Genomic DNA, 26,238 nt, shown 5'->3' on the forward strand with positions numbered 1-26,238 from the left:
ACGGTCCTGCCCCACGAACCTCGGGACGCCCCAACCCAGGGTCCAGGGTCTGATCTTAATGAGCCCTCATAGGGTTCCTGTGCACACCGAAGCTGCAAGTTTTGGAGAGTGGTTTGCAATGCTGACGGTACAAAGGTCACCAGGAGAGCTTTGAAAAACCCCGATGCCAAGGCTGCGTCCCAGACCAGGGAAAAACTCTGTGGGGAGGGCCCAGGCATCTGATTTTTTTAAAGTCCAGGTTTTTAAACCCCTAATGGGTGGCCTAGATTGGCAACCATTGGTCTAGGGCATTGCAAAGCCGAACATAAGGTCACTAAAATTTGTTGAATCAGTCACAACGGCAGCAGCGGGAGACGGATGTCAGTAAACGGATGGATGGCAGAAATGACTGGACGGCAGGTCTGCTGGGTTTAGACCCCAAAGCATCCACCAGTCCTAGGGGGGGACTCGAAGCAAAGACAGACGAACAGGGGCAGGTGTCAGGAGGGCGGGGCGGGGGACACATCGGCCCTGAAGCCACGCGCACTCTGCACCCGGCCTCAGGCCCACAGGTGCTGGCTGAGGCCCAGCTCGCTGTGGTTCCTCAGGCCTGGGACGGGAAGCCGGAATCCGCACTTCTACCGAAGCCCCGGGCAGTGCTGCAGCCCAGAGCCACACGGGAGCCCCCTCCCTGGGCCACGGGACACACAGGACTCCTCCCAAGGCCAGCTCCACCCCTGCGCCTTGGGGATCACTTCCGGAGGCTGTTTTCTGCACTGTGTCACCTTCACTGCAGTTCAGCCTGGCGGGAGCAGAGCCGGGGTGAAAGGCGAGAGAGGGACTCAAGCCAGAACAGGGCTCAGAGGAGACTGAACGGAACTGGCCCGAGACCCTGCGCCAGCGTCTCTCCCGACCCACCAGGGCAGCTCAGCACTGCGTTCTGCTCATATGTTGCTCTCGTCCAGCCTTTCTGCCCAGCTTTTCTCCCTTTACTGTGAAGTCTGCAGACAAAGCCATATTTTTCCTTCTGTCCTGTTAGTAAGTACGCGAGCGCCAGGCACACAGAAGCGATTTATTAAATACTTACTGAGAAGGTGACTGCGAGTTAGTCTGTTTTCATCTTAGTTCCTGGGGCTGGGCCACGTCCTTGCCTTCCTCCTGCCGACTCAATTCCTCCCCAAAGCAAAAGCTGTGGACATGCTCCAAGGAACCAACTGCAAGGCTCTAAAAAATAACACCCAGCCTTAACTGGCCAGAACAGCTCCGCCATCCTGCCACCTGCTGTCCGGAATGAGGTTCAGACCCAAGCAGCTAGGAGCGGGCAGTGCTTTTCCAAGTCGGAAGACTTCTCAAAGGCACCTGAATTGGTACCCACATCAGGGACGCAGAGCGGGTGGGGCTTCAGAACACAACAGCCAAATCTGGAGACTTCCCAGCTGCCTCCTTGGCTAGTATTTCACCGTCCATCTTTCACTCAAGATTTTTGCCAGAATTGCCTAAGGAAACTAAAGGAGTGAACCTCGGTAGCAGAAAGGGAACAAAACCAGGTGCACAGATGTTCCCCTTTTAAAAACCCAAAGGAAAACCATGAGGCCAGGAGACAGATCTCCAGGACGCAGCTGGGGGAGGGGACAGGTGGGCTGCGGCAGCCTGGACACTCAGCCCAGAGGCATTTCTCCCAAAGGCCTTTCCACAACGTTTCAGGGCGAAGGTCGCCTCCAAGGGCCCGACCCTGGGTTAATCTCACCCTGGAGGTGCCACTTGTTTACAAAATTAAGACATCTTTCCTCCCAATGACAGGAATAGGTTTAGAGACAAAAGCCATTATTGTCTAACAAGACCTCTGGATGTTTCCAAATGTCAAAATGGAAAGTTCTATCAGAATTTTGAGACTAACCCACATTGATCACTCATGGCTGGCTTCCTTCCTTTTCCCTAAATCTTCCCCACCAGCTTTCTTTTCACGTTCCAATCTAAAGTAAGCACGGGTATCAGATATGGTACCATATCTGATACCCGTGGGGCTTAACAAGTGTAAATGTCAAACAATGATTCTGAAAACAGGGACAGATTAACACCATCTGCTGGACCAGGTCTTGAAACAGAGTTGACCAGTGGAAGACACTTTGTTTTGGTCCCAAGGAGATAAATCTGGGAAACACCCTAAGGGCATTCAGCTAAGAGCTAAATTCCTACTAAAAAGTCAATCTCTGGCTAAAACTGTCAGAACATTCTGGCCTTTGGTGAGGAATTCATGTCATAGTAGGAGGGGTTCCAGTTGGGAATCCAAAAGTTAGAAATCAAACTTTACACGTATTCATACGACCACACACAGGTCCACACATCAGGATGCAAAGGGGGCCAGGCCAGGGTCCTGGCCACCTGTCCCCCGCCCCGCCCAGGCTGAGGGGACTGAGAGTCAAGCGAGACAAACACTCCAACTGGCATCACATCAAATTCGGGGTTTACTAACAACTTCCACTTTAAAGTTCATTTTTTTGGGTTTCAAAAAACATATGGAAATGCAACTACTCAACTAGAAAATGTGATTGACATAGTATTTTATAGGAAAAATGCTTTGTGTGGGGGACTGACTGCACTGTGAACACAGTTCTTAAAAAGGACAAGGACTGAAGTCTCAAAAATATATACCAACACATCAATGGGGATAATCTGACAAAAAACAACTGGAGGTCACGAAGGTCACAGCCCAGAAAGTGATAAACCTGAGGGGGAACAGATCTGGAAACTGGGACTATTTGTGGTAGCATTTCTAGTGAAAAGTATTACTTACAAGGATAAAACAGGCCAGGAATTTTTGTGACCTAAGACTCCAGCTAACTGATAATAGGCGGCTCCTCTTCATCTCTCCTCCCCCTCCCCCAACAACAAACACCCTCCCAGGAACTGGGAAGGAAAACTAAATTGGGAGGGAGGAGAGCACCACCTAGTCTCCAAGCCCCCAGCCCGCCCCGGGTGCACACTTCACTTACAGGCCGGCCGGGTTTGGGTGGGACCGTGTTTGTGCAAGCGCCTGGGCTGGTGAGGGTGGCCCCCGGCTGGGCACAGAAGGCGGGGCCCACAGGCCTGGCGGCGGAGAGTGTGTGATCCCAGACGCCGCCTGGACCCACCAGCCAGCTTCATTACCGCTCAGCTTCTCTGCAGAGCCCCCGTCAGCGGTGCGGGGCCCACCCCGTCCCCACCCCGTGCGTGCGTGGCCCGCGGGGACCACGTGGGCTGAGATGGGGCTGCCTTTTTAGGTGACAGCCCTGGGGCCTAATTCAAACCTCTGTCCTGATGGGAGTTTGCCCCAGTGATGAAAGTGACACAGGACACACACAACTCACACGTATCACCCTGCTATTTTAAGAATGTACTTTATACAAAATAACCAGTTCATATGGAAATAAATCTACAGACCTCCAAGGATCAAAAAGCTTTTTAAAAAGTTCTTTTAAAAAATTATCCAACACACAGTATAGAACTAACTATTGAGGTAAGTGTGGCTCTCAGTGAAACAGGGAATCAGCAGACCAGACAAAATATACACAATACAAAAATAAATAGCATTCCCCTTTCCAGTACTGGCCAGGAAAGCTCACAGGCTTCTGCAGCAGGGGAGCTGGGCACGAGCCCCAGCTGGGGAGGGGGTCAGCATTCAGTAACTCACTCCCGAACCCACCTTCCCTTTTCAAATCCACAGGACAGTCAGCTGGTTTGAGGCATTTCTACGTCAGCCCCCAGGGCAGAACGAGGGAGAGACCAGCGGGCAGGCAGCCTGCTGACGGACTGCTGGGCAAGGGCCTGTGAGGCGTGGTGGGGACGAGGAGCAGCCAGCCTCACACGAGAGGACGCGGGGCAGGGAAGGCCCGCATCCCGGGAGAGTCCAGTCATGGGCTCAGCCCCTGGCTGGGGACCCCGCATCCCAGCAGCCGCGGCCCGATGGCCCCAACTCCCACACGACCCGATTTCTGGGGTGGGCACCCCAGTCCTTCAGCTGGACTCTGAACGCCCTGGATGCCGCCGTTCTGTGACGGTCCCTGCCTCGGGGCTACTGGGTTAGGGTTTCACAGGAAATCTCAAACCAGGACTTGAGAGCAGTGTGTAGCTGTAGATTGGAACCTCCTTTAAAAAGTGAGAAAAAAGCTCAGCCCAGGTGATGCCGGCTGTCCTGGACAGCACACAACCCACTCCCGGACCCGGCAGAACTAAGACAAGTGACGACCCAGCCGATAACCCACGCGACGGAGGCCTGGACGCCACGAGCACGCTGCCAGGCTCCGCGGGCCAGGCTGGCTGAGGGCCGAAGGCTTTCAAGCAACATGGAACTTTTCCTGTTCAGAGGCACCCGGGGCCCCAGGTAGGGCGTCCTGCTGACAAGAGGCCAGTATGTCCCCAACCCCTACCCCCTGCAAGGGAGAGGACGCAGCAGCTTTAGTTTCACTTTTAAAAGGTGGGATGAGAAAAGTGTTATGAACAGGATCCTGCGTGTCTGTCCTTACGCAGTCTTCATATGTTTTTACCGCAATAAACTTTAGCCAAGAGCTAATTTTAAATGGACAGACTCTGAGGGGAAAAAACCCCAGGCCAGAAACCTTCCAAAAGGCTCTACTTTTCTCTCTGGATCTTTTATTTCCCTGGGTCCTGGGGAGAGAGTTTCTAACCAAGGTCAGCGGTGGACGTGAAGTCCTCCCGGCCCCTGACAGGTGGCAGTGGTCCCAGGGGAAGGGCCCTCTGGGACCTCCTCCCAGGCCACGTTCCAGCTGGGAGGAGCGCAGGGGTCCCGCCAGGGACGGCCCTACCGCCCAAGGGACGCAGCAGGCTCACCACAGGCACCACAGGGGGCTCCACTCCCTCTGCACCTCCTCAGCGTCCCACTCACCCAGAAGGGAGGCTCCTGTCCTGTCCACAGCTCCTCGGGCAGCGGGGGGTGGGGGAGCGGCTGTGGCGGGGGGAGCAGAGCGACCCGAGGCTCCGAGGCCCCCAGGCGGAAGGAGAGGGCAGAATCGCCGTGGTCCCTCCCGGCCCTGCCCCGGGGCTGGTTCGGCTCAAGGCAGGGGTGCCCACAGCCTCGCACCCGAAGCAGCTTCAAGGCTGGCGGGGAGAAGGCTATGGGCCCAGACCAGCTGTACAAAGCTGCAGTCTCCCCTCCCGGCTGGCGCACAGACACGCGGGGAAGCAGCGGGTCCTGGGCACGGTCCTTCACAGCTTGGGGGCCAACCTGCACCTGCCCGCAACCCTACCCCATCCTTCCCGAGGGGCGACGCTGACCTCCCCACCCTGAACCGCATCATGCCAGTGACAGGGTTCTAACAAGAACCAGGATCCAATGAGAACACAGCCCCCAAACTCACTCCATTTAAAAGCACGCCAAATTTTAGTCTGGTAAGGAAAAATTCGTGTTTCTGTGCAGTGTGTCTGGGAGGCGTCCGCGTTCCCAGCACTCAACCTGCCCAAGCCTCGTGCGCCCCGCAGGTCAGCATCCACGCGTTCGGATCTGGTGCCTGCGTTCCACGGGGACAACACGGATGTTTCCAACTTGTTTCTTTTCCTACTGAAAGCGCAGGTTTATTCCAGCTTCATCAAGGACACCAGGACTGGAGACAAGGTTCTCTTGGCCCCTCACACAGTTGAATTTATAAGAAACAAGTGCAAATCAACCAACCAATGTTTTATGGAAGCTTTTCTACTATCCCAAAGGCATGCTTAAAAATACACTATTCTTTACAGAAACCTGTAACTTGAGGGCATCTTCCTTCGTTGTTTTTTTTTTTTCTTTTTTCCTTTGTGGGATATTCGAAAGTTTAAAACGTAGGAGTCCTAACTTTGGTGGCATCTCAGCTAAAATCAAAGAATGCTAAACAGGGAGAATCCAGTGTCGTTGGCTTCTAAAACTGTAATAAAGTAACTTAATACTGTAAAACTGTTTCCTATCACAGACAGACAAGTGATTTCAAGAACTTGTTCTTGATAGCTATTTTAAATCACCATGACTTATTTTACTATGATTCACATAAAATGAATAAAAACTATATATACTGAAATATTCCTAAATTCAAGCTGTAAATCTATAGAATACATTTTCCTATTAAAAACTGTGCAGCTTCTTTATTGATACTAAACATATACAAACCTGAGTAGTCACTGCCACAAACTGTGATTCGTGCCAGGAAGCTTGTGACGTCTTCTAGACCACAGTCCCGGCAGGTCTGTGATGGGGACGTGTCACCTCACCTTCTAACGAGCAAATGCTCCTGATATTGGTTTACAACTATCTGGCGGGGCAGCTAGCCAACCAGGAGGGGCACTGCTGTCTTGGACCAGGACCTGGGCACCAGGCGAGGGAGCTGCCCCTCAGGCTGACAGGGAAGAGCCCGTTAGCGGAAACACGGCGGCCTTGCCTGCCTCTCCCCCAGCTCCCAAATGTGAGTGGGTCAGGGCTGTAAACACAGGAGGGTCAGCAGGGCTGCGGGCCCACAGGCCAGACTCCATCCCCACCACCCGCCCTGCAGGCTTTATGTACAATACATTCACCACCAAAGACAGAAATCATCTTAAAGGCAACATGAAAACTCTGTAAACTGGACCCAGCTCCAAACACATCCAACACGAGTAGTCCCTTCCCCAAACGTGTACCTGAGTGCAGCTGCCATGACAGCCCACCAGCACCGCCCCCCCCAGGTCAGGATAATCTTCCCTGAACAAGAGTCTCAGGGTCTGGAAAAGCCACCAGAGTCCAGCCCATCTGGTCTCCACTCTTGCCCACGACCTCGCGAGCAGGTGCGTCGGTGAGGAGGGGCGTCCAGGCTCTGGGACGCACGAAGTGATGCCAATGATGGGAGAGGTGGGCGGGGCCGTGCCCCCCCTCCTCCCCGTTCTCCACCCTTGTCATATGCAGCTTTCTGTTTCCCTGGGGCTTGTTTCCTCCTTGGACTAGCTCTGAGGGAAGCAAAATAAAGACAATTTAAACAAAATTAACATGTGTTAATTGTTGAAAACAATTAAGCCGAGGAACTGCATGCACACGCATTCCTCTCCATCTAGGGAAACAGCCTAATTTGGCTTCGTCAGCCAGTTCTGCCGGAGTGCGGGCTCTGAATCCTGGACTGCCCGACTCACAGCTCAGCCCTGTAGCGGCCGAGGACTCCTGCCTCCAGGGGGGCCAGGTCGGGGCAGGGGAGAGAGAGCCGGCACGGGCAACTCCGGGCACGGCGCCCAGCACCGTGGACCAGCCTCTCCCAAATGAAGTAGGTGGGGAGGGTAAAACAGACAAGGGATCGTATCCAAGAAATGCTGGCAGCCAGTTTGGGAAAAGGGTGTTTAAATAATCCCCAAACAGCTGGTGCCATAAGAACAGGAAAAAGGGACTCGCCAGTACGGGAGGGAAGCTGCTTCCGAGGCCCCGTCAGCTGGAGTGCTTGGGCCGGGCCCTCCCCGGACGCCCGCAGGACACAAAGCCCTTTCCGGGGACAGTCCTTGCATCGACAGCAACAAACACAAGTCCTTACTTCCTGCCACCTGGAAGAATAAGAAGAGCTCTGATATTTCATCATTCTGACCTGATCGAGAGGAAGTGTTGGGGGCTTATGTGGTGGCAGCCCCTCCTGCGGAGCTGCTGGTGCCGGTGTCTTTGGGAACGAGGGCCGGGACTGGGCCGGGTGCATCTGCAGTCTAGAGACGTAAGTAAGGAACGGGTAAGAATGAGCGAAGACAGACTCAGTGCAAAGGAAAAAACCTTTAATTGTGAAAGTCTCACGCAGACCCTGCCTTGACTACCCAGGGGATCAACACTGGACACTGACACAGGTGCCGCCAGGTGTGGCGGGTGAGAGACGCCTGACACCACCTGTGCAGGACTCCTGACAACGGTGTTCAATGTGACTCTGAACATGAGGAAACAGTGAGAGAATCCAGGGTCTGGGGCACTCTGACAGCAGAACTGGCCTCCGGTCTTTGAAAAACAAAGAAAGCAAAGCCAATGTTGTAAATTAAGAGACTACGCAGGCACAGCAACCAAACGTAGATCCATGAACCTCGTAGATCCATGAACCTCGAATGGATCCTGAATGGGGAAAAAAATCAAAAAGAAACAGAGCTACAAGGACACCCTGCGGACAACTGAAGAAATCAAATAAGGCCTCCCATCAGACCAGCTGACGTTACTTCCTTTGCTGGCGTAATGGCCTGGGGCTGTGCCCCAGGAGGACGAAGACAAAGACAAGACATGAAACATAACAGGTATTCAGAGAGGTATAAAGCAAATGCAGCGAGGTCTTCTGAGGCTGGCCCTGGGAGGGGCACTCGGGTTCTTAAGGTGGATGCTGCTGGTTTTATGATGAGGCTCCGAGACTTCTGACTTGAAAACTTCCTGGCTGACAGATTACCTGGGTGGGTCTATTAGAATTCTCATGGGGACAGTAATGTGACTTGCCCTAGTTCTGGATAAACCTAGTTTTTTCATTCAGTGTTAGAGGAAGAAATGAGAGGCAAGGAGTGAGCCTGGGACACCACCTGTGACCGCCCACCCCAGGTCTGAGACCCCTTCACCCAGGTGAGAGCCTCTGCCTACAGCTCCCAAACGCTGGCCATCAGGTGTCCAAAATCTAAGCAAACGGTCACTTAAATGCCAATTCACTTTCACGAGGGAAAAAACCACCACAGACAAAACTGGACTCCAAAGCTAGCACCTTCCAAGTCCCCAGCACCAATGACCCACACGCTCTTCCTGCGCCCAGACCACGCACACCACCTTCATTCCCAAGGCCGTTTTTCTTTGTAAAACTACCAGCTACTCTTTTTTTCCCCAGGAAAAAGCACTCTGTGCAGCCTTACCCGGATGGTCTGTGCATCTCCTGGAAAGGCACCCTCACCCCACTTCCAGGGCCCATCTGCTCCATCATCACAGCCTGGAAGTGGCCCAGGCCCTCTTCTGGGTAGCGGTAGAGGGGGCACTCGGGGGACAGGCCATTGGGCTGGGCCACCACTGGGCGGTGAGGCGGGTGAGCAGCCGTGGGGGAGGAGTAAGCCCTGGGCTGGAAATGCCCGGCCGGCCGCTGCGGCTGGTAAGGAGGCCCCGCGTGCAGCATCACTCCGTGCGGGGGGAAAACAGAAGAACCGAAGCCCACCCCCGAGCTCAGCGGTGCAGGGGGCGTTCCGTAGAGATACTCGCTGGCTGACAGTGAACTCTGCCGCTTGGTAGCTGCATTGTGGTTGTCCAGATCTAAAAATTCTTTGGGACTCTCTGGCCTCTCCATAGACTCATCCTGCTTCTCCTCTGGGCCAGGATTCTGCCCATCCGCCGTCTTGGCGACCACGGCGCCCACCCGCGCGGGGGAGGTTAAGGCAGCGCCCAGCGCCTCGCAGCCCTGCAGCCCGGCCCCAGCGCTCTTATCGAGGAAGAGGGGCCTGGCAGGGCCAGGCTGAGCCGGCGGGGGCCCGCTCGGGCTTCCCGGGGCAGGGAGGTGTCTCGGCCAGTCTGAAAAGCCCTGTGGACACGAGTAATAAGGAGTCCGCGGGTAGTGATGGTAGGAAGGCTGAGGTGGCGGCTGGTAGGGGTACCTCATTCCCTGGTGAGGGCGGTACCGGGGGAAGACTCCAGAATGAGGCTCGTGGGACGGAAACGCCCGAGGGGGAAAAGGCTGAGGGTGCGGGGCTGAGGGCTTGCCCCCCATCACGGGGCCCACAGCCTGCAGGCCTGGGCCGACATGGTACCGTGCGGTGGAGCTGGGGTACTCCAGGCCAGGCGCGTACAGGGCGGAGCACGCGGGCTCGGCGGGCGGCGCGGCCTCCGGTGGCGCTCTGCCCTTGCCCTCAGACCCACACGGGGAGGCTTCCGCCCTCAGTCCGTTTTCAGGCAGCGCCCTCGGGTCTGCTAGGGCGCACCCCTGGGCGGCTGGGCCTGCGAAGCCGCTCCCCGAGAGCCAGGCGCCCCTGCCCGCGTTCACTGGGCAGCTGTCTCCAGGCTCCGAGGACTCGTGCCTGAGCTCTGGGCCATCGGCATCCCTTCCCTGGGGCGAGCTCCGCCTGGCACCGTCGGCCTGCAGCAGGGGCGCGGGGTGAGGTAGCTGCTTGAGGAACGCCCCCTCCAAAGCACCAACACTGGCTGGTTTCTCCTCGAGCCCAGGCAAGGGATCTGCTGCAAGAAAAACGGAGACAAAGTTGCACTTCGGGAGCTGAAACCCCAGCACACGACGGGCGGTCAGACAACGTGGACGTGGGGCCCTGGTGGCGACACCCTGATTCCCCCAGCCCAGACCAGGGCTAAGGCTCTGCAGCTCCCGCAAGGTCTGCCAGAGGCCTCGCAATCCCTTCCGCACTAGCAAGGGGGTGCAATCCGTGTGCCCGACTCCAAGGACATGTGTGTGAAACAGGACGGAGGGTGCGCTGGCGCTGGAATTGCAGGCCTGGTTGGGAGGCTGTGCCCTGACAGTGAGAAGGAGGGACCCAGCACGAGAACACCAGGAAGGCCAGAACCCGACCTCTGCTGTCAGGACACCCGCCGCAAGGGAGTAGGGACTAGGTTCTGTTCCCCACCACACACTCAGTCATTCGCACAAAACGGGGCTCAATCAGTATTTGCTGAATGAATGAAAATACACGTCTTGTCTGGACATCTTGAAAACAGGATGCCGACAGTGTAACACTCAAAAGGCATCTTCAGCGTATTACAGAAATTTAATAAACAATCAAACTAAATTACTAGACTCAAATGCTTAATTACAAACTCAGAATTCTTTCCCTTGCTATTGTGTTTAGCCATAAACACGTCTTATCATTATGATTTCTGAGGTAGGGCAGAGTTGTTGCCCAGAGGCGGTCACAATACGATTCTGGTGAGAGCTTAAGGACAAGATCAAGAATTCATGACTTTTAAGATCAACTAGGATCGAAGGCTCCTGATGAACTAACGCTGGCTTTAAAGATCAAAGGTACAAGCTATACAATGATAATGAAAATGTGCACTTTTCATCATTCAGTCAACATAAAACATGGCAACACCTCACACCATACACAAAAATAAACAAGTGGGACCTAATGAAACTTACAAACTTTTGTACAGCAAAGGAAACCATAAACAAAACGAAAAGACAACCTATGGATTGGGAGAAAATATTTGCAAATTATGCGACCAACAAGGGCTCAATTTCCAAATATACAAACAGCTCATACAACTCAACATAAAAACAAACCAATCAAAAAATGAGCACAAGACATAAAACAGACATTTCTCCAGTGAAGACATACAGATGGTCAACAGGCACATGAAAAGATGTTCACCATCACTAATTATTAGAGAAATGCAAATCCAAACTACAATGAGGTGTCACCTCACACTGGTCTGAATGGCCATCATTAAAGAGGTCTACCAATAATAAATGTTGGACAGGATGTGGGGAAAAGAGAACCCTCCTACACTGTTGGTGGGAATGTAAATTGATGCAGCCACTATGGAGAACGGTATGAAGGTTCCTTAAAAAACTAAAAATAGAGTTAACGTATGATCCTGCAATCCCACTCCTGAGCATATATCTGGAGAAAACCATAATTCGAAAAGACACATGCACCCCAATGTTCACTGCAGCACTATTTACAATAGCCAAGACATGGAAGCAACCTAAATGTCCATCGACAGATGAACGGCTAAAGAAGATGTGGTACATATACACAATGGAATACTACTCAGCCATAAAAAAAGAATGAAATAATGCCATTTACAGCAACATGGATGGACCTAGAGATTGTCACACTAAGTGAAGTCAGAGAAAGACAAATACCATATGATATCACTTATATGTGGAACCTAAAATACGACACAAATAACCTTATCTACGAAACAGAGTCACAGACATAGAGAACAGATGTGGCTGCCAAGCGGGAGGGGAAGTGGCGGAGGGATGGACTGGGAGTTTGGGATTAGCAGACGCAAATTATTATATATAGGACAGATGAACAACAAGGTCCTACTGTATAGCACAGAGAACTATATTCTATATCCTGTGATAAACCATCATGGGAAAGAATGTATTTATATGTATAACTGAATCACTGCTGTACAGCAGAAATTAATACAACACTGCAAATCAACTATACTCCATTAAGGTAATAAAATGCAAACAAAACAAACAAAAATCCATGGCAACTAACAGACAGACTGCTCCAAGGTTTGGTCCTGGGACTTCTCCTCCAAAGCTCTGAATTCCAGACACATCTGAAATCATTACTGGAAAATTTTGCTAAAGCTGGTATTCACGGAACGGGCCTTTCCTCCAAAGAAACACTAAATGGAAGTTTGAGTTCTAGGTCCACCCCCAACTTTACATGGAATCGTCATCATATTTTGCAGAAGTCCAGGTGTCCCCCACTCTCTCACATGCAACACAGGCTAGATGTCTATCCCAGAAACAAGCATTAAATCACACAAAGGAGTCCTGTCACCTTTCTCCTGCAGTTTTAGGTTTACTCTCTTAAATGGCATTTTTGAGAAACCCCTTCAAGATTTGCTGGTCTCACTAACTACTCTTCATTCTCAGCAGACACAGATATGCACCCGAGGAGAGAAGAATGGAGAGAACTGGACCTTAAGTAAAACACTGGAAATGTATTTCCCATGGGTAACTTTCAGGACAGCAATTTTTAAGTGGGGCTGGATAATGCAGGGGTTGAGGACACGAACGCTGGACCCGGTGCGTCTGGTTCAAGTCCCAGGGCCCACCCAAACACCCCTGTCCCCAGAACTAGATGAAGGCAAATAACCATCTTTGTGCCTTGGAATTTCTATCTATAAAAACGAGGATGATAATAAAAGCTCCCTCAAAGGGCTTGCTCTGAGAATTCAGAGGGTCAGTACGGGTAAAAGTCTCAAAAAGAGTGCCTGGTACAGTAAGCACTGCACCTGTGCGGCGATGATCATCACAGAAATCCTGGACCATGACTGGCTCAACCCAGCATATCTGAAGACAAAGAGGCTGGAGGCCGGTCCACATTTTGTACAACAGTCTGTGTTAAAAGGTGAGTCATCTTGAGTTGAGTGTCCCGTGAGGAGCCTCAGCGCACGTCCTGAGCTGAAATGTCGGCTCAGCCATTTCACGAGGAACTCGGGTCTGAAGGGCCGGGGGCAAGGCCGCTGCATGGGGCCCGCTGTGAGCAAGTGAAACAGACTAATAAGCACAAACGGAAAAAAGGTGGATGGGCTAGGTGTGAAGTGAGATTGCCAGATTTATGTCCTTTCCAGATGAAATGTGGATCCTCTCTAGCAACAGGAGGTGTAAAGAGAGAGGACCTTCAAGATGGCAGAGGAGTAAGACATGGAGCTCACCCTCCTCTCCACAAATATATCAAAAAATACATCTACATGTGGAACAACTTGGGCAGAATAACTACTGAATGCTGGCAGAAGACGTAAGACTTCCCAAAAGCCGTGTGGCTGACAGGGTCTTGGTGCTCCGGCCAGCTGTTGGGCCTGAGCCTCTGAGGTGGGAGAGCCAGGTTCAGGACACTGGACCACCAGACCTCCCGACCCCAAGTAGTATCCACCGGCGAGAGCGCTCCCAGAGATCTCCATCTCAACGCTAAGACCCAGCTCCACTCAACGACTGGCAAGCTCCAGTGCTGGACACCCTACACCAAACAACTAGCAAGACAGGAACACAGCCCCATCCATTAGCAGAGAGGCTGCCTAAAATCATAATAAGGTCACAGACACCCAAAAACACACCACCGAACGCGGTCCTGCCCACCAGAAAACAAGATCCACCCTCAACCACCAGAACACAGGCACCAGTCCCCTCCACCAGGAAGCCTACACAACCCACTGAACCAACCTTACCCACTGGGAGAAGACACCAAAAACAACGGGAACTACGAACCTTCAGCCTGCAAAAAGGAGACCCCCAAACACAAGTAAGTTAAGCAAAATGAGAAGACAGAGAAATACGCAGCAGATGAAGTAGCAAGGTAAAAACCCACCAGACCAAACAAATGAAGAGGAAATAGGCAGTCTACCTGAAAAAGAATTCAGAGTAATGATAGTAAAGATGATTCCAAATCTTGGAACTAGAATGGAGAAAATACAAGAAACGTTTAACAAGGACCTAGAAGAACTAAAGAGCAAACAATCATGAACAACACAATAAATGAAATTAAAAATCCTCTAGAAGGAATCAATAGCAGAATAACTGAGGCAGAAGAATGGATAAGTGACCTGGAAGATAAAATAGTGGAAATAACTACCAAAGAGCAGAATAAAGAAAAAAGAATGAAAAGAATTGAGGACAGTCTCAGAGACCTCTGGGACAACATTAAACGCACCAACATTCGAATTATAGGGGTCCCAGAAGAAGAGAAAAAGAAAGGGACGGAAAAAATATTTGAAGAGATTATAGTTGAAAACTTCCCTAATATGGGAAAGGAAATAGTCGATCAAGTCCAGGAAGCGCAGAGAGTCCCATACAGGATAAATCCATGGAGAAACACGCCAAGACACATATTAATCAAACTATCAAAAATTAAATACAAAGAAAAAAATACTGAAAGCAGTAAGGGAAAAGCAAGAAATAACATACAAGGGAATCCCCATAAGGTTAACAGCTGATCTTTCAGCAGAAACTCTGCGAGCCAGAAGGGAGCGGAAGGACACATTTAAAGGAATGAAAGGGAAAAACCTACAACCAAGATTACTATACCCAGCAAGGATCTCATTCAGATTCGATGGAGAAATTAAAACCTTTACAGACAAGTAAAAGCTAAGAGAATTCAGCACCACCAAACCAGCTTTACAACAAATGCTAAAGGAACTTCTCTAGGCAGGAAACACAAGAGAAGGAAAAGACCTACAACAACAAACCCAAAACAATTAAGAAAATGGTAATAGGAACATACATATTAATAATTACCTTAAATGTAAATGGATTAAATGCTCCAACCAAAAGACACAGACGGGCTGAATGGATACAAAAACAAGACCTGTGTATAAGCTGTCTACAAGAGATCCACTTCAGACCTAGGGACACATACAGACTGAAAGTGAGGGGATGGAAAAAGATATTCCATGCAAATGGAAATCAAAAGAAAGCTGGAGTAGCAATTCTCATATCAGACAAAATACTCTTTAAAATGAAGACTATTAAAAGAGACAAAGAAGGACACTACATAATGATCAAGGGATCAATCCAAGAAGATACAACAATTGTAAATTTTATGCACCCAACATAGGAGCACCTCAATACATAAGGCAAATGCTAACAGCCATAAAAGGGGAAACTGACAGTAACACAATCATAGTAGGGGACTTTAACACCCCACTATCACCAAATAGTGAAACACAAGCTTTATATGACACATTAAACAAGATGGACTTAATTGCTATTTATAGGACACTCCATCCAAAAACAACAGAATACACTTTCTTCTCAAGTGCTCATGGAACATTCTCCAGGATAGATCATATCTTGGGTCACAAATCAAGCCTCAGTAAGTTTAAGAAAACTGAAATCATATCAAGCATCTTTTCTAACCACAACGCTATGAGATTACATATCAATTACAGGAAAAAAACTGTAAAATAATACAAACACAAACACACGGAGGCTAAACAACATGCTACTAAATAACCAAGAAATCAATGAAGAAATCAAAGAAATCAAAAAATACCCAGAAACAAATGACAATGAAAACACGACGACCCAAAACCTATGGGATGCAGCAAAAGCAGTTCTAAGAGGGAAGTTTATAGCTATACAAGCCTACCTCAAGAAACAAGAAACATCTCAAATAAACAACCTAACCTTACACCTAAAGCAATTAGAGAAAAAAGAACAAAAAAATCCCCAAAGTTAGCAGAAGGAAAGAAATCATAAAAATAAGATCAGAAATAAATGAAAAAGAAATGAAGGAAACGATAGCAAAGATCAATACAAATAAAAGCTGGTTCTTAAAAAAAAAAGCTGGTTCTTTGAGAAGATAAACAAAATTGATAAACCATTAGCCAGACTCATCAAGATAAAAAGGGAGAAGACTCAAATCAGTAGAATTAGAAATGAAAAAGGAGAAGTAACAACTGACACTGCAGAAATACAAAGGATCATGAGAGATTAGTGCAAACACCTATATGCCAATAAAATGGACAACCTGGAAGAATGGACAAATTCTTAGAAAAGCACAACCTTCCGAGACTGAACCAGGAAGAAATAGAAAATATAAACAGACGAATCACAAGCACTGAAATTGAAACTGTGATTAAAAATCTTCCATCAAAGAAAAGCCCAGGACCAGATGGCTTCACAGGTGAATTCTATCAAACATTCAGAGAAGAGCTAACACCAATCCTTATCAAACTCTTCCTAAATATAGCAGACGGAGGAACACTCCCGAACTCATTTTACAAGGCTACCATCACACTGATACCAAAACCAGACAAAGATGTCACAAAAAAAGAAAACTACAGGCCAGAATCACTGATGAACATAGATGCAAATGTCCTCAACAAAATACTAGCAAACAGAATCCAACAGCACATTAAAAGGATCATACACCATGATCAAGTGGGGTTTATCCCAGGAATGCAAGGATTCTTCAATATATGCAAATCAATCAGTGGGATACACCATATTAAAAAATTGAAGGATAAAAACCATATGATCAGAAAAAGATGCAGAAAAAGCTTTTGACAAAATTCAACACCCATTTATGAGAAAAACTCTCCAGAAAGTAGGCATAGAGGGAACCTACCTCAACATAATAAAGGCCATATATGACAAACCCACAGCCATCATAGTTCTCAACGGTGAAAAACTGAAACCATTTCCTCTAAGATCAGGAACAAGACAAGGTTGTCCACTCTCACCACTATTACTCAACATAGTTTTGGAAGTTTTAGCCACAACAATCAGAGAAGAAAAAGAAATAAAAGGAACCCAAATTGGAAAAGAAGTAAAACTATCACTGTCTGCAGATGACACGATACTATACATAGAGAATCCTACAGATGCTACCAGAAAACTACTAGAGCTAATTAGTGAATTTGGTAAAGTAGCAGGATACAAAATTAATGCACAGAAATCTCTTGCATTCCTATACACTAATGATGAAAAATCTGACAGAGAAATTAAGGAAACACTTTCATTTATCACTGCAACAAAAAGAATAAAATACCTAGGAATAAACCTACCTAAGGAGACAAAAGACCTTATGAAAGAAATTATGGATGATACAAACAGATAGAGAGATATACCATGTTCTTGGATTGGAAGAAATCAACATTGTGAAAATGACTATACTACCCAAAGCAATCTACAGATTCAATGCAATCCCTAGCAAACTACCAATGGCATTTTTCACACAACTAGAACAAAAAATTTCACAATTTGTATGGAAGCACAGAAGAGCCCGAACAGCCAAAGCAATCTTGTGAAAGAAAAACGGAGCTGGAGGAATCAGGCTTCCTGACTTCAGACTATACTACAAAGCTACAGTAATCAAGACAGTATGGTACTGGCACAAAAACAGAAATATAGGTCAATGGAAAAGGACAGAAAGCCCAGAGATAAACCCACGCACATATGGTCACCTTATCTTTGATAAAGGAGGCAAGAATATACAATGCAGAAAAGACAGCCTCTTCAATAAGTGGTGCTGGGAAAACTGGACAGCTACATTTGAAAGAATGAAATTAGACCACTCCCTAACACGGCACACAGAAATAAACTCAAAATGGATTAAAGGCCTAAACGTAAGGCCAGACACTATGAAACTCTTAGAGGAAAACATAGGCAGAACACTCTATGACATAAATCAGAGCAAGATCCTTTTTGACCCACCTCCTAGAGAAATGGAAATAAAAACAAAAATAAACAAATGGGACCTAATGAAACTTAAAAACTTTTGCACAGCAAAGGAAACCATAAACAAGACGAAAAGACAACCCTCAGAATAGGAGAAACTATTTACAAATGAAGCAACGGACAAAGGATTAATCTCCAAAATATACAAGCAGCTCATGCAGCTCACTATCAAAAAAACAAACAACCCAACCCAAAAATGGGCAGAAGACCTAAATAGACATTTCTCCAAAGAAGATATACAGATTGCCAACAAACACATGAAAGGTGCTCAACATCACTAATCACTTGAGAAATACACATCAAAACTACAATGAGGTATCACCTCACACTGGTCAGAATGGCCAGCATCAAAAAAATCTACAAACAATAAATGCTGGAGAAGGTGTGGAGAAAAGGGAACCCTCCTGCACTGTTGGTGGGAATGTAAAGTGATACAGCCACTATGGAGAAGACTATGGAGGTTCCTTAAAAAACTAAAAATAGAACTACCATAAGACCCAGCAATCCCACTACTGGGCATATACCCTGAGAAAACCATAACTCAAAAAGAGTCATGTACCACAATGTTCATTGCAGCACTATTTACAATAGCCAGCACATGGAAGCAACCTAAGCGTCCATTGACAGATGAATGGATTAAGAAGATGTGGCACATATATACAGTGGAACGTTACTCAGCCATAAAAAGAAACGAAATTGAGTTATTTGTAGTAAGGTGGATGGACCTAGAGTCTGTCATACACAGTGAAGTAAGTCAGAAAGAGAAAAACAAATACTGTGTGTTAACACACATATATGGAATCTTTAAAAAAAAAAAAAAGGTTCTGAAGAACCTAGGGGCAGGACAGGAACAAAGACGCAGACGTAGAGAATGGACTTGAGGACACGGGGAGGGGGAAGGGTAAGCTGGGACGAAGTGAGAGAGCAGCATGGACTTACGTATACTACCAAATGTAAAATAGATAGCTAGTGGGAAGCAGCTGCATAGCACAGGGAGATCAGCTCGGTGCTCTGTGTCCACCTAGAGGGGTGGGATAGGGAGGGTGGGAGGCAGACGCAAGAGGGAGGGGATATGGGGATATATGTATACGTATAGCTGATTCACTTTGTTATACAGCAGAAACTAACACACCACTGTAAAGCAATTATACTCCAATAAAGATGTTTTTTTAAAAAAAAAAAAAAAGGTGAGTCCTTAATTAACAGCTTAGAGAGCCAAAGGGCAGATGAAGGTGAGGCTGGGAATTACCTCGTCCGTTCTCAGGCTCCAGTGTTTCCCTGCTGTCCTGTGTCCGCCCAGGGTCCCCCGAGGCAGGCTTGGGGGCCGCCACGCCCACTGGGGGGAAAGGGCCAGTCACGGGAGGCGGCACGGGCTGGCGGGGGCGGTAAGGCACGGCTGGCGGGCACCCCCGCGAGGAGAGCTGCTGCATGGCGAGCATCTCTGGGCTGTCCAGCATGGAGTCCCCGCCCCGCATTCCCCGCAGGGCCTGGGCCGGTGCTCCAAAGAGAGAACCTTGCGTTGGTGCCGGAGGGGGCTGGAACCGATGTCCGCCAGGTTTACAGGGTGGTCGCATGTACCCCGAAGAAGGAACTCCGTGAGGTAGGAAGCCTGATTGTTCTGGCCACTGGTTTGCCGGGAGGGGTGCTCTCATCACTCGGGAATCTATCATGTGACCCAGAGTGCGAGGCTGGTGAGAGGGTCCTGGCCCCATGGGGGGCTTCTCATCTGGCCCCAAGGGTCCTGGATTTGTAGCACCGTGATTCCCATTCCAGACTGTAGAGTGTACACGACTCAGGTACTTGTAGGATCGGTACATGTGGCTGGGAGGGATTTCTGAACTCTCGGGAAAGGCTGGGGGTCGGGCCGGAGCCCCACCGTGCCTGGGAGGGATAAAGCCTGGCTGGAAATGAGCTGGGGGATACATAGTCCCCTCCTGGCTGGGGCCGCTCATCTGCCCGAGCAGCGAGGGTCCAGGGTGCGATCCCACGTCACCAAGGGGCACTAGCCCCCCGCACCCCGGCTTCTCGTCGGGGGGGCCTCGGTGGTGGTTAATTCCAGCTGGAGGCTGGCAACAAGAAAAGAGAAGATGTGCTTACCACGAGGTAATGGGAAATTACAAGTCCAATTTAAGCTGGGGAGAGACTGTATTTCTGAAACACACCTCATCACCTACGCATGCTGAGCAGTTTGCTTACCTGCACTGCTAAAGGCTGTGGCTGCTGTCCAGGCCCGCCGGGGTGCGGCTCTGGGGCTCCAGAGGAGACACGGATGGTGGCAGGATCCGACCCTCGGAGAGGACAAAACGTTCCCTGTCCTGCTGGCCTCTGGAGGGCACGGAGCAAAGGCAAGAAGAAGAAGAGAAGAGGCACACCCTTCACATCCGGAACACGAACGTGCCACTGGAGGACAAGGCTGCCACCTGCTCCAAGCGCACACTCGCCACAGGAGGGCCCAGAGCAGGGGCTTCCCGTCCTTGTCTCTCCCCAGAGCCGCCTCCACCAGTGTTCTCCCCAGCTGCTCCCCTCGTGAAGGGTTCACTTACATACTGCACGTACCTCTGTGCCTTTGACTTAAAAGGGGTTAATGCCCGTGTTGAGAATGTGTGATTCAAATGATTTCGAAAAAGAAGGATTTAAAATAAAGGAAGGACAGAGGAAGGGCAGATGGGGAGAAGAGAGCATCCATAAGCAGGAACACCATATTGGAAGAGGATCTGATTGAGAAGGCTTCACGCCCGGCCCCCGAGTCCAGAACCAGGGGAAACCACAACAGGACAAAGCTGCTCCTCACCAGCTGGCTTGAGAGGGGTGCCTGGCCGGGTCCACCGTAATGCAGGGGTCCAGGGAGGCTGCGGCTATTCGGGGTGCCCACCTCGCCAGGGGGCTGCGCGGAGCCGCTGCTCTCACCGGCCCCAGAGGATGCAGCGCGGCGCCCAGGGGGCAGCGACTTCCCTCCGTTCTCCGCGGGCTGCTGCTTCCGGCCGGGCGCCTCCGAGTCCCGGGAGCGGGTGCACACGTGGCTGCGTGCAGCCCGGCCACGCCTCTTCTCCCGCTTCTCCTCCTCTCTGACCCAGAATTCTTCGTCTGTGTCCCCATCCTCACCAGGAAAATGCTTCAGCATCGCGCGGTGGAAGCACCTCTCCAGGTTGTCCGACATCTTGGTGTACTCTGTGGGGGACAGAGGCCTGAACCCCGCTGGGCAGGCCCCCAGGCCTCCGCCCACAAAACATGCAGCGCGGCAGCCCCGGGCTCAACCGCGCGACTGCCGGGGCTGCCGCGCTTCCTACGCTGTAGGGCTACGGACACGAGGCCAGGACACGAGGCCAGCACACGAGGCCAGGACACGAGGGCAGCACACGAGACCAGGACACGAGGCCAGGACACGAGGCCAGGACACGAGGCCAGCACACGAGACCAGCACACGAGGCCAGCACACGAGGCCAGCACACGAGGCCAGGACACGAGGCCAGCACACGAGGCCAGGACACGAGGCCAGGACACGAGGCCAGCACACGAGGCCAGGACACGAGGCCAGCACACGAGGCCAGCACACGAGGCCAGGACACGAGGCCAGCACACGAGGCCAGGACACGAGGCCAGCACACGAGGCCAGGACACGAGGCCAGCACACGAGGCCAGCACACGAGGCCAGGACACGAGGCCAGCACACGAGGCCAGGACACGAGGCCAGGACACGAGGCCAGGACACGAGGCCAGGACACGAGGCCAGCACACGAGGCCAGGACACGAGGCCAGCACACGAGGCCAGGACACGAGGCCAGCACACGAGGCCAGCACACGAGGCCAGGACACGAGGCCAGCACACGAGGCCAGCACACGAGGCCAGCACACGAGGCCAGCACACGAGGCCAGCACACGAGGCCAGGACACGAGGCCAGCACACGAGGCCAGCACACGAGGCCAGGACACGAGGCCAGCACACGAGGCCAGGACACGAGGCCAGCACACGAGGCCAGCACACGAGGCCAGCACACGAGGCCAGGACACGAGGCCAGCACACGAGGCCAGGACACGAGGCCAGCACACGAGGCCAGCACACGAGGCCAGGACACGAGGCCAGGACACGAGGCCAGCACACGAGGCCAGCACACGAGGCCAGGACACGAGGCCAGGACACGAGGCCAGCACACGAGGCCAGCACACGAGGCCAGGACACGAGGCCAGCACACGAGGCCAGCACACGAGACCAGCACACGGTTTCTGGCCTCCAGCCACACAGGCTGGGACAGTGAGCCCACTACCCCAAACCAGTAAAAACTGAATTCTTTAAGGCCAAACTGCAGAAACATTAAGTACAATCACTGAATCTGTCTAGTAAAAAAAAAAAGAAGGCATTGTGAGCTCAAGTTTCAGCACCTGGAGCGACACGGGCTGTGTCATCAGAGGTCTGCTCTGTGATGCAAAGGTGGCTGACAGTGGAGGCCGAGGACAGCCAGACCCAGGCGGGCCTGGAGGAAGACGAGGACCTGGGCCATCGGCCGCCGCTGCCCCTCTGGTCGTGTGGGACGGGACAGGGCCCGCACGCCCATCCCACAGCGTTAACACACGTTCTCTTTATGGTTCCCAAGAAAGGTGTGACTCTCTAGAAGGTGTGTTTCTAAAAGAGGCGGCGTGTTACTCTTGGTCCTACTGGTGCACCAAGTGTGAATCCACAGCAACCCCCTCTTCTACTTACCACTACTTTCCCCATTGTATTTTCGACAATTCCTGAACACAGTCTTCATGTCATTCACAAACTCCTCCTTGGTACAGTATAAACCTCCATTCAGTTTCTTCTCCATGCTTGAAATATCCATGGGGACCTACAACAGGACACGTTAATTATCACCTGCTGGAGAACACAGCATCCTGCAGTTCCTGCGAGGCAGAGGAATCACACCATTAGGAGCTGCTCGAAAGCCTGGGGTGTACCCAGCAACCCTGACCCGTGAGGGGTAGCAGATGAACTTACACACAACAACACAGATCACTAAAGATGCACACACCACAGTCGCGTACAGCTGACAAGGCCACCTCTACCTTAATAATCTGGTAATAGTTAGGGGCATACGATTCATCCACTGGTTCCAAAAAGGGCCAGGAATCCTTGTGAGCCTTCACCACGTCCAGAACTGAGGGCCAAAGAGGAGAGCTGGGTTAACACACCGACGTGGGAACACGCTTAACCAGAACGCGGGAGCTGAGCGTGGGAACTGACCTTTGTACATGGCAGTGAAATCATCATCCAGCTCAAAGCTGTAAATCAGAAAATAAGAAATTAACGGTAACTGAGACCACCTTCTCTCCTCAGTGCTCTTGACCCAACCTGACACACAGCTCACTTGCACCCAGATTTGGAATAGTCCCAATAAATCTTTGTTAAGGTAAGTCTGTAACACTCAGAACGCTCCAGAAAATACGATGAGGATGAGGGTCAGCATACTTTAGCCAAAGAGGACTATCATCTTTTTCATCTACAAAATGATGGTTGGAACTCATTTATGATTCTGTAATGTTTGTGATTTAATAGCACACTCTTTCCCAGGTTTTACTCTACTCTAGTTAAGTACTTCTGTGATCTAAAGAATAATAACCCAACAAGTCAGACAGCAGTGGAAGGAGCTCACGAGCACTGGCCACGACCCACCACAGAGGGCTGTTCTAAGGACACGACGAGGCAGGCTTGGGGCCACTCAACACTCACGGGTCTCTCGTCCTCTTCTCTTCCCGAGGCGGGGAGTGAGGGTCCAAGTGGGACAGCTCGGGCGGGAGGGCCTTCCCCTGAGCCAGCAGCCAGGCCCTCTCTTCCCTGAGCTTCCTTCTCTTGGCGCGATCTGCATGAACACAAAGCACAGGTGCGTCAGGGGCTCCGAAGGGGCAGCCGTCTGTTCTGAGAGAAGGAAACAGATCACCAAACGTGACTTCTGCTCCCTTTGAGTCCTCTCTTTGCTAATTCAGATGGTGCTAGAGATGCAATGCTTTATGGACCCATTTCCTCTTAGTCCTACCAAGTTCAGGTTGTGGGGTGAGGGAGGAAGGCGGGCCCTGCATGGGGACGGGGAAGAGCAAGAGAGATGGAAAGCAGAATTACAGGGACAGGGAAAAGTAGAGCACTGATTGAAGATCACCCTCTCTGACAACCCGAAGCCCTTCCTAACTTTCTCGCAAGAAGACAACATCCCCTTTTTAGGACAGACCTCAATCCAAACACACCCAGGACGGTACAAGCCCATTGCAGCTCTTGCACCAGCTGTCCTTGCTCTGTGGCCACCCCACCCATGGCAGCTGGCGCACCCTCGCCAGTGCAGGAGGAGGTCTCTTGCGAGCGAGGGAAGAAGCCAGCTGGACGGGCCAGGAGCTGGAAGAGGGAGGGCGTTTTCTGGCTCCCAGCTGCGGCCACAAGAAACATACTTGACACTGCACTGCTGGCCTGCCCGGCCCCCGTGCCAGCAGGGCGGAAGAGAGGCAAGGAATGCAGAACACCATCAGAAGGCAAGGCCCAACGACGGAGAGAGAGGCCCGGGAAGGTGCCCGGTGGGAGCACGACACAGCCCTAAACCTGCAGACAGCGTGTGCCCACCAAGCTCCCTCTGTTCCTACTTCGTGCTCATTTATAAATAAACTTTTAAGTGTAAAAGAATCTGTATCTGCTTTAATTAATCAGAGGCACTTTGCTATGAACGACTTTCAAAATTGTTTTTTAACAAAGAGAATGATTTCAAGTTTAAAGAAAAGTATAACTAAATTAACGAATATCCACATACCAAACTATCAAACTTTAACATTAGGACTCTGATTCTTTGCATCGTAAGAACCACCCTTTCGAGAGAGGCGCCTTCCCGAGCACGGGTGAGCGCTCCAGAGTCCACGGCAGCAGGAACCTGCCGGGTGCACCGTGGAGCCTTTAACGGCTCACAGCTACTCCTTCACAAGTGATGCGAGCTACCTCACTCTCACATCGAGGGGTAAAGTTTTAGCATTTTTTCTAACCTGATACATATGACGTGGCATTCTGATGTTTCTGTTTGCCTTTTCCTGATTGGAATGACACAACGTATTTTCATGTTTATTATCCTCTTCTGTGAATACCCTGCTTATATACTTTGCCTTTTTTTCCCTGTGGGTTGTTGGATTACTAAATGATTTGGAGAAGTGCTTTTAAAAATAATGTGGATAAGAAGTCTTTGTTAAAACTATCTTCTTCCATACCTGATTTGTCTTTTCACTTTGTTTAAGGTGTTTTAGTCATTTGTAAATTTTAAACAATTAATGTCATCAAATATATCAATCTCCTTCCCTTGTAGTTTGTGCTTTTGTTACTTAAATTCTTTCTGTCCCAGCATCTTAAAGACCCTCACCTATGTTTTCTTCAAAAAGCTTTTGGCCTTTAGTCCATCAGGCGGCAATGGTGCCGGCAGTGCCTCGTGAGGAACCAGGTCTGTTCCTGGCTGTTCACTGCCAGGTCTCACCACCCACCTCCACGCCAGTAACACTCTCCCACATTCACGGCAGCTTTTATTCTGTTATCTGCTAGAATGAGTGTCCCGAACATATCGTTTTTTTAAAATTATCTTGGCTATACTTGGCCCTCTGCTCTTCTGTACGAATTTCAGGAACATAAAATGATTTATTTAATATTTAACATCAAATACTCAGTCAAGGTCAAACTTACCCACTTGTTCAGTAATTTTAAGTTGGTTTGTTCAAATCAAATCCAAAAAGGTCCAGGCAGTGCATTTGGTTGGTATGTCTCTTAAATTTAGTGGAATGTGTGACAGTGTCCTCTCCAATTCATCTGGTGGAGAAATTGGGTCATTTTGTCTTGGTAGAATTTCCCACGTTCCGGATTTAGCAAGTGGCATTCTCATCACAGTGTTAATGTGCCCTGTGGTAGTTCTATTGAGGGCCTTTGACCAGACAAACGGGTGTGTTTCTTGGCAATGTTATTACATAGGTGATGCTTGTACTTCCTTTTTCATCACCTCAGCAGACACAATATATGGTTACCTTTTCTTCTGTGGTGTTAAATTCCATTAGTGTTTACCTGATCCTTCCATTATAAAGTTCCTATACCTAAAGATCAAACACAGTTCCAAGATAGAAGTAAACTGTAGAGAAAATTATTTGTGTGATTGTTTTCTCAATAATTCCAAGGTATATACCTAGTACTACGTGTAAATATACACGAGACAGAAGTTAATTCAACACATGTAATTGGATGCTTTAGGGCCGAGCAAAAACTACAGCACGTAGGGCAGGTAGCAAACTACTTTTGTTAAACACACACACAACACACACAACACACACACACACACACAACACACACACACACACACACACACACACACACACACACACAGTTTTATGGAAACACAGCCCTGCATGGCCTCCAGGGCCCTTTATAGAAAGTTAGCTGACCCCT

At 50.0% G+C, this 26,238-nt stretch overlaps 1 protein-coding gene across 4 annotated transcripts in view; it reads right to left on the reverse strand.

Annotated features, from left to right (window-relative positions):
- Positions 1–26,238, reverse strand: part of CECR2 (CECR2 histone acetyl-lysine reader) — a 162,581-nt gene that overhangs the window by 5,823 nt on the left and 130,520 nt on the right. The window contains exons 9-18 of one of the 4 annotated variants that reach the window (XM_082350487.1): positions 23,521–23,650; positions 23,035–23,072; positions 22,857–22,948; positions 22,513–22,639; positions 20,608–20,984; positions 20,013–20,141; positions 19,066–19,882; positions 8,812–10,111; positions 7,539–7,650; positions 1,067–6,918 (exon numbers count right to left, since the gene is read on the reverse strand). In XM_082350487.1, the coding sequence (XP_082206613.1) occupies positions 6,913–6,918; positions 7,539–7,650; positions 8,812–10,111; positions 19,066–19,882; positions 20,013–20,141; positions 20,608–20,984; positions 22,513–22,639; positions 22,857–22,948; positions 23,035–23,072; positions 23,521–23,650 (3,128 nt within the window). In that variant the 3' untranslated portion in view covers positions 1,067–6,912. Of the gene's footprint in view, positions 1–1,066; positions 6,919–7,538; positions 7,651–8,811; positions 10,115–19,065; positions 19,883–20,012; positions 20,142–20,607; positions 20,985–22,512; positions 22,640–22,856; positions 22,949–23,034; positions 23,073–23,520; positions 23,707–26,238 lie in introns of all 4 variants that reach the window. The other 3 variants (XM_082350486.1, XM_082350485.1, XM_082350484.1) reach the window with 3 other exon arrangements.

Source organism: Balaenoptera borealis, assembly GCF_965194805.1.
Source record: "Balaenoptera borealis genome assembly, chromosome: 13".
NCBI lineage: Eukaryota > Metazoa > Chordata > Mammalia > Artiodactyla > Balaenopteridae > Balaenoptera > Balaenoptera borealis.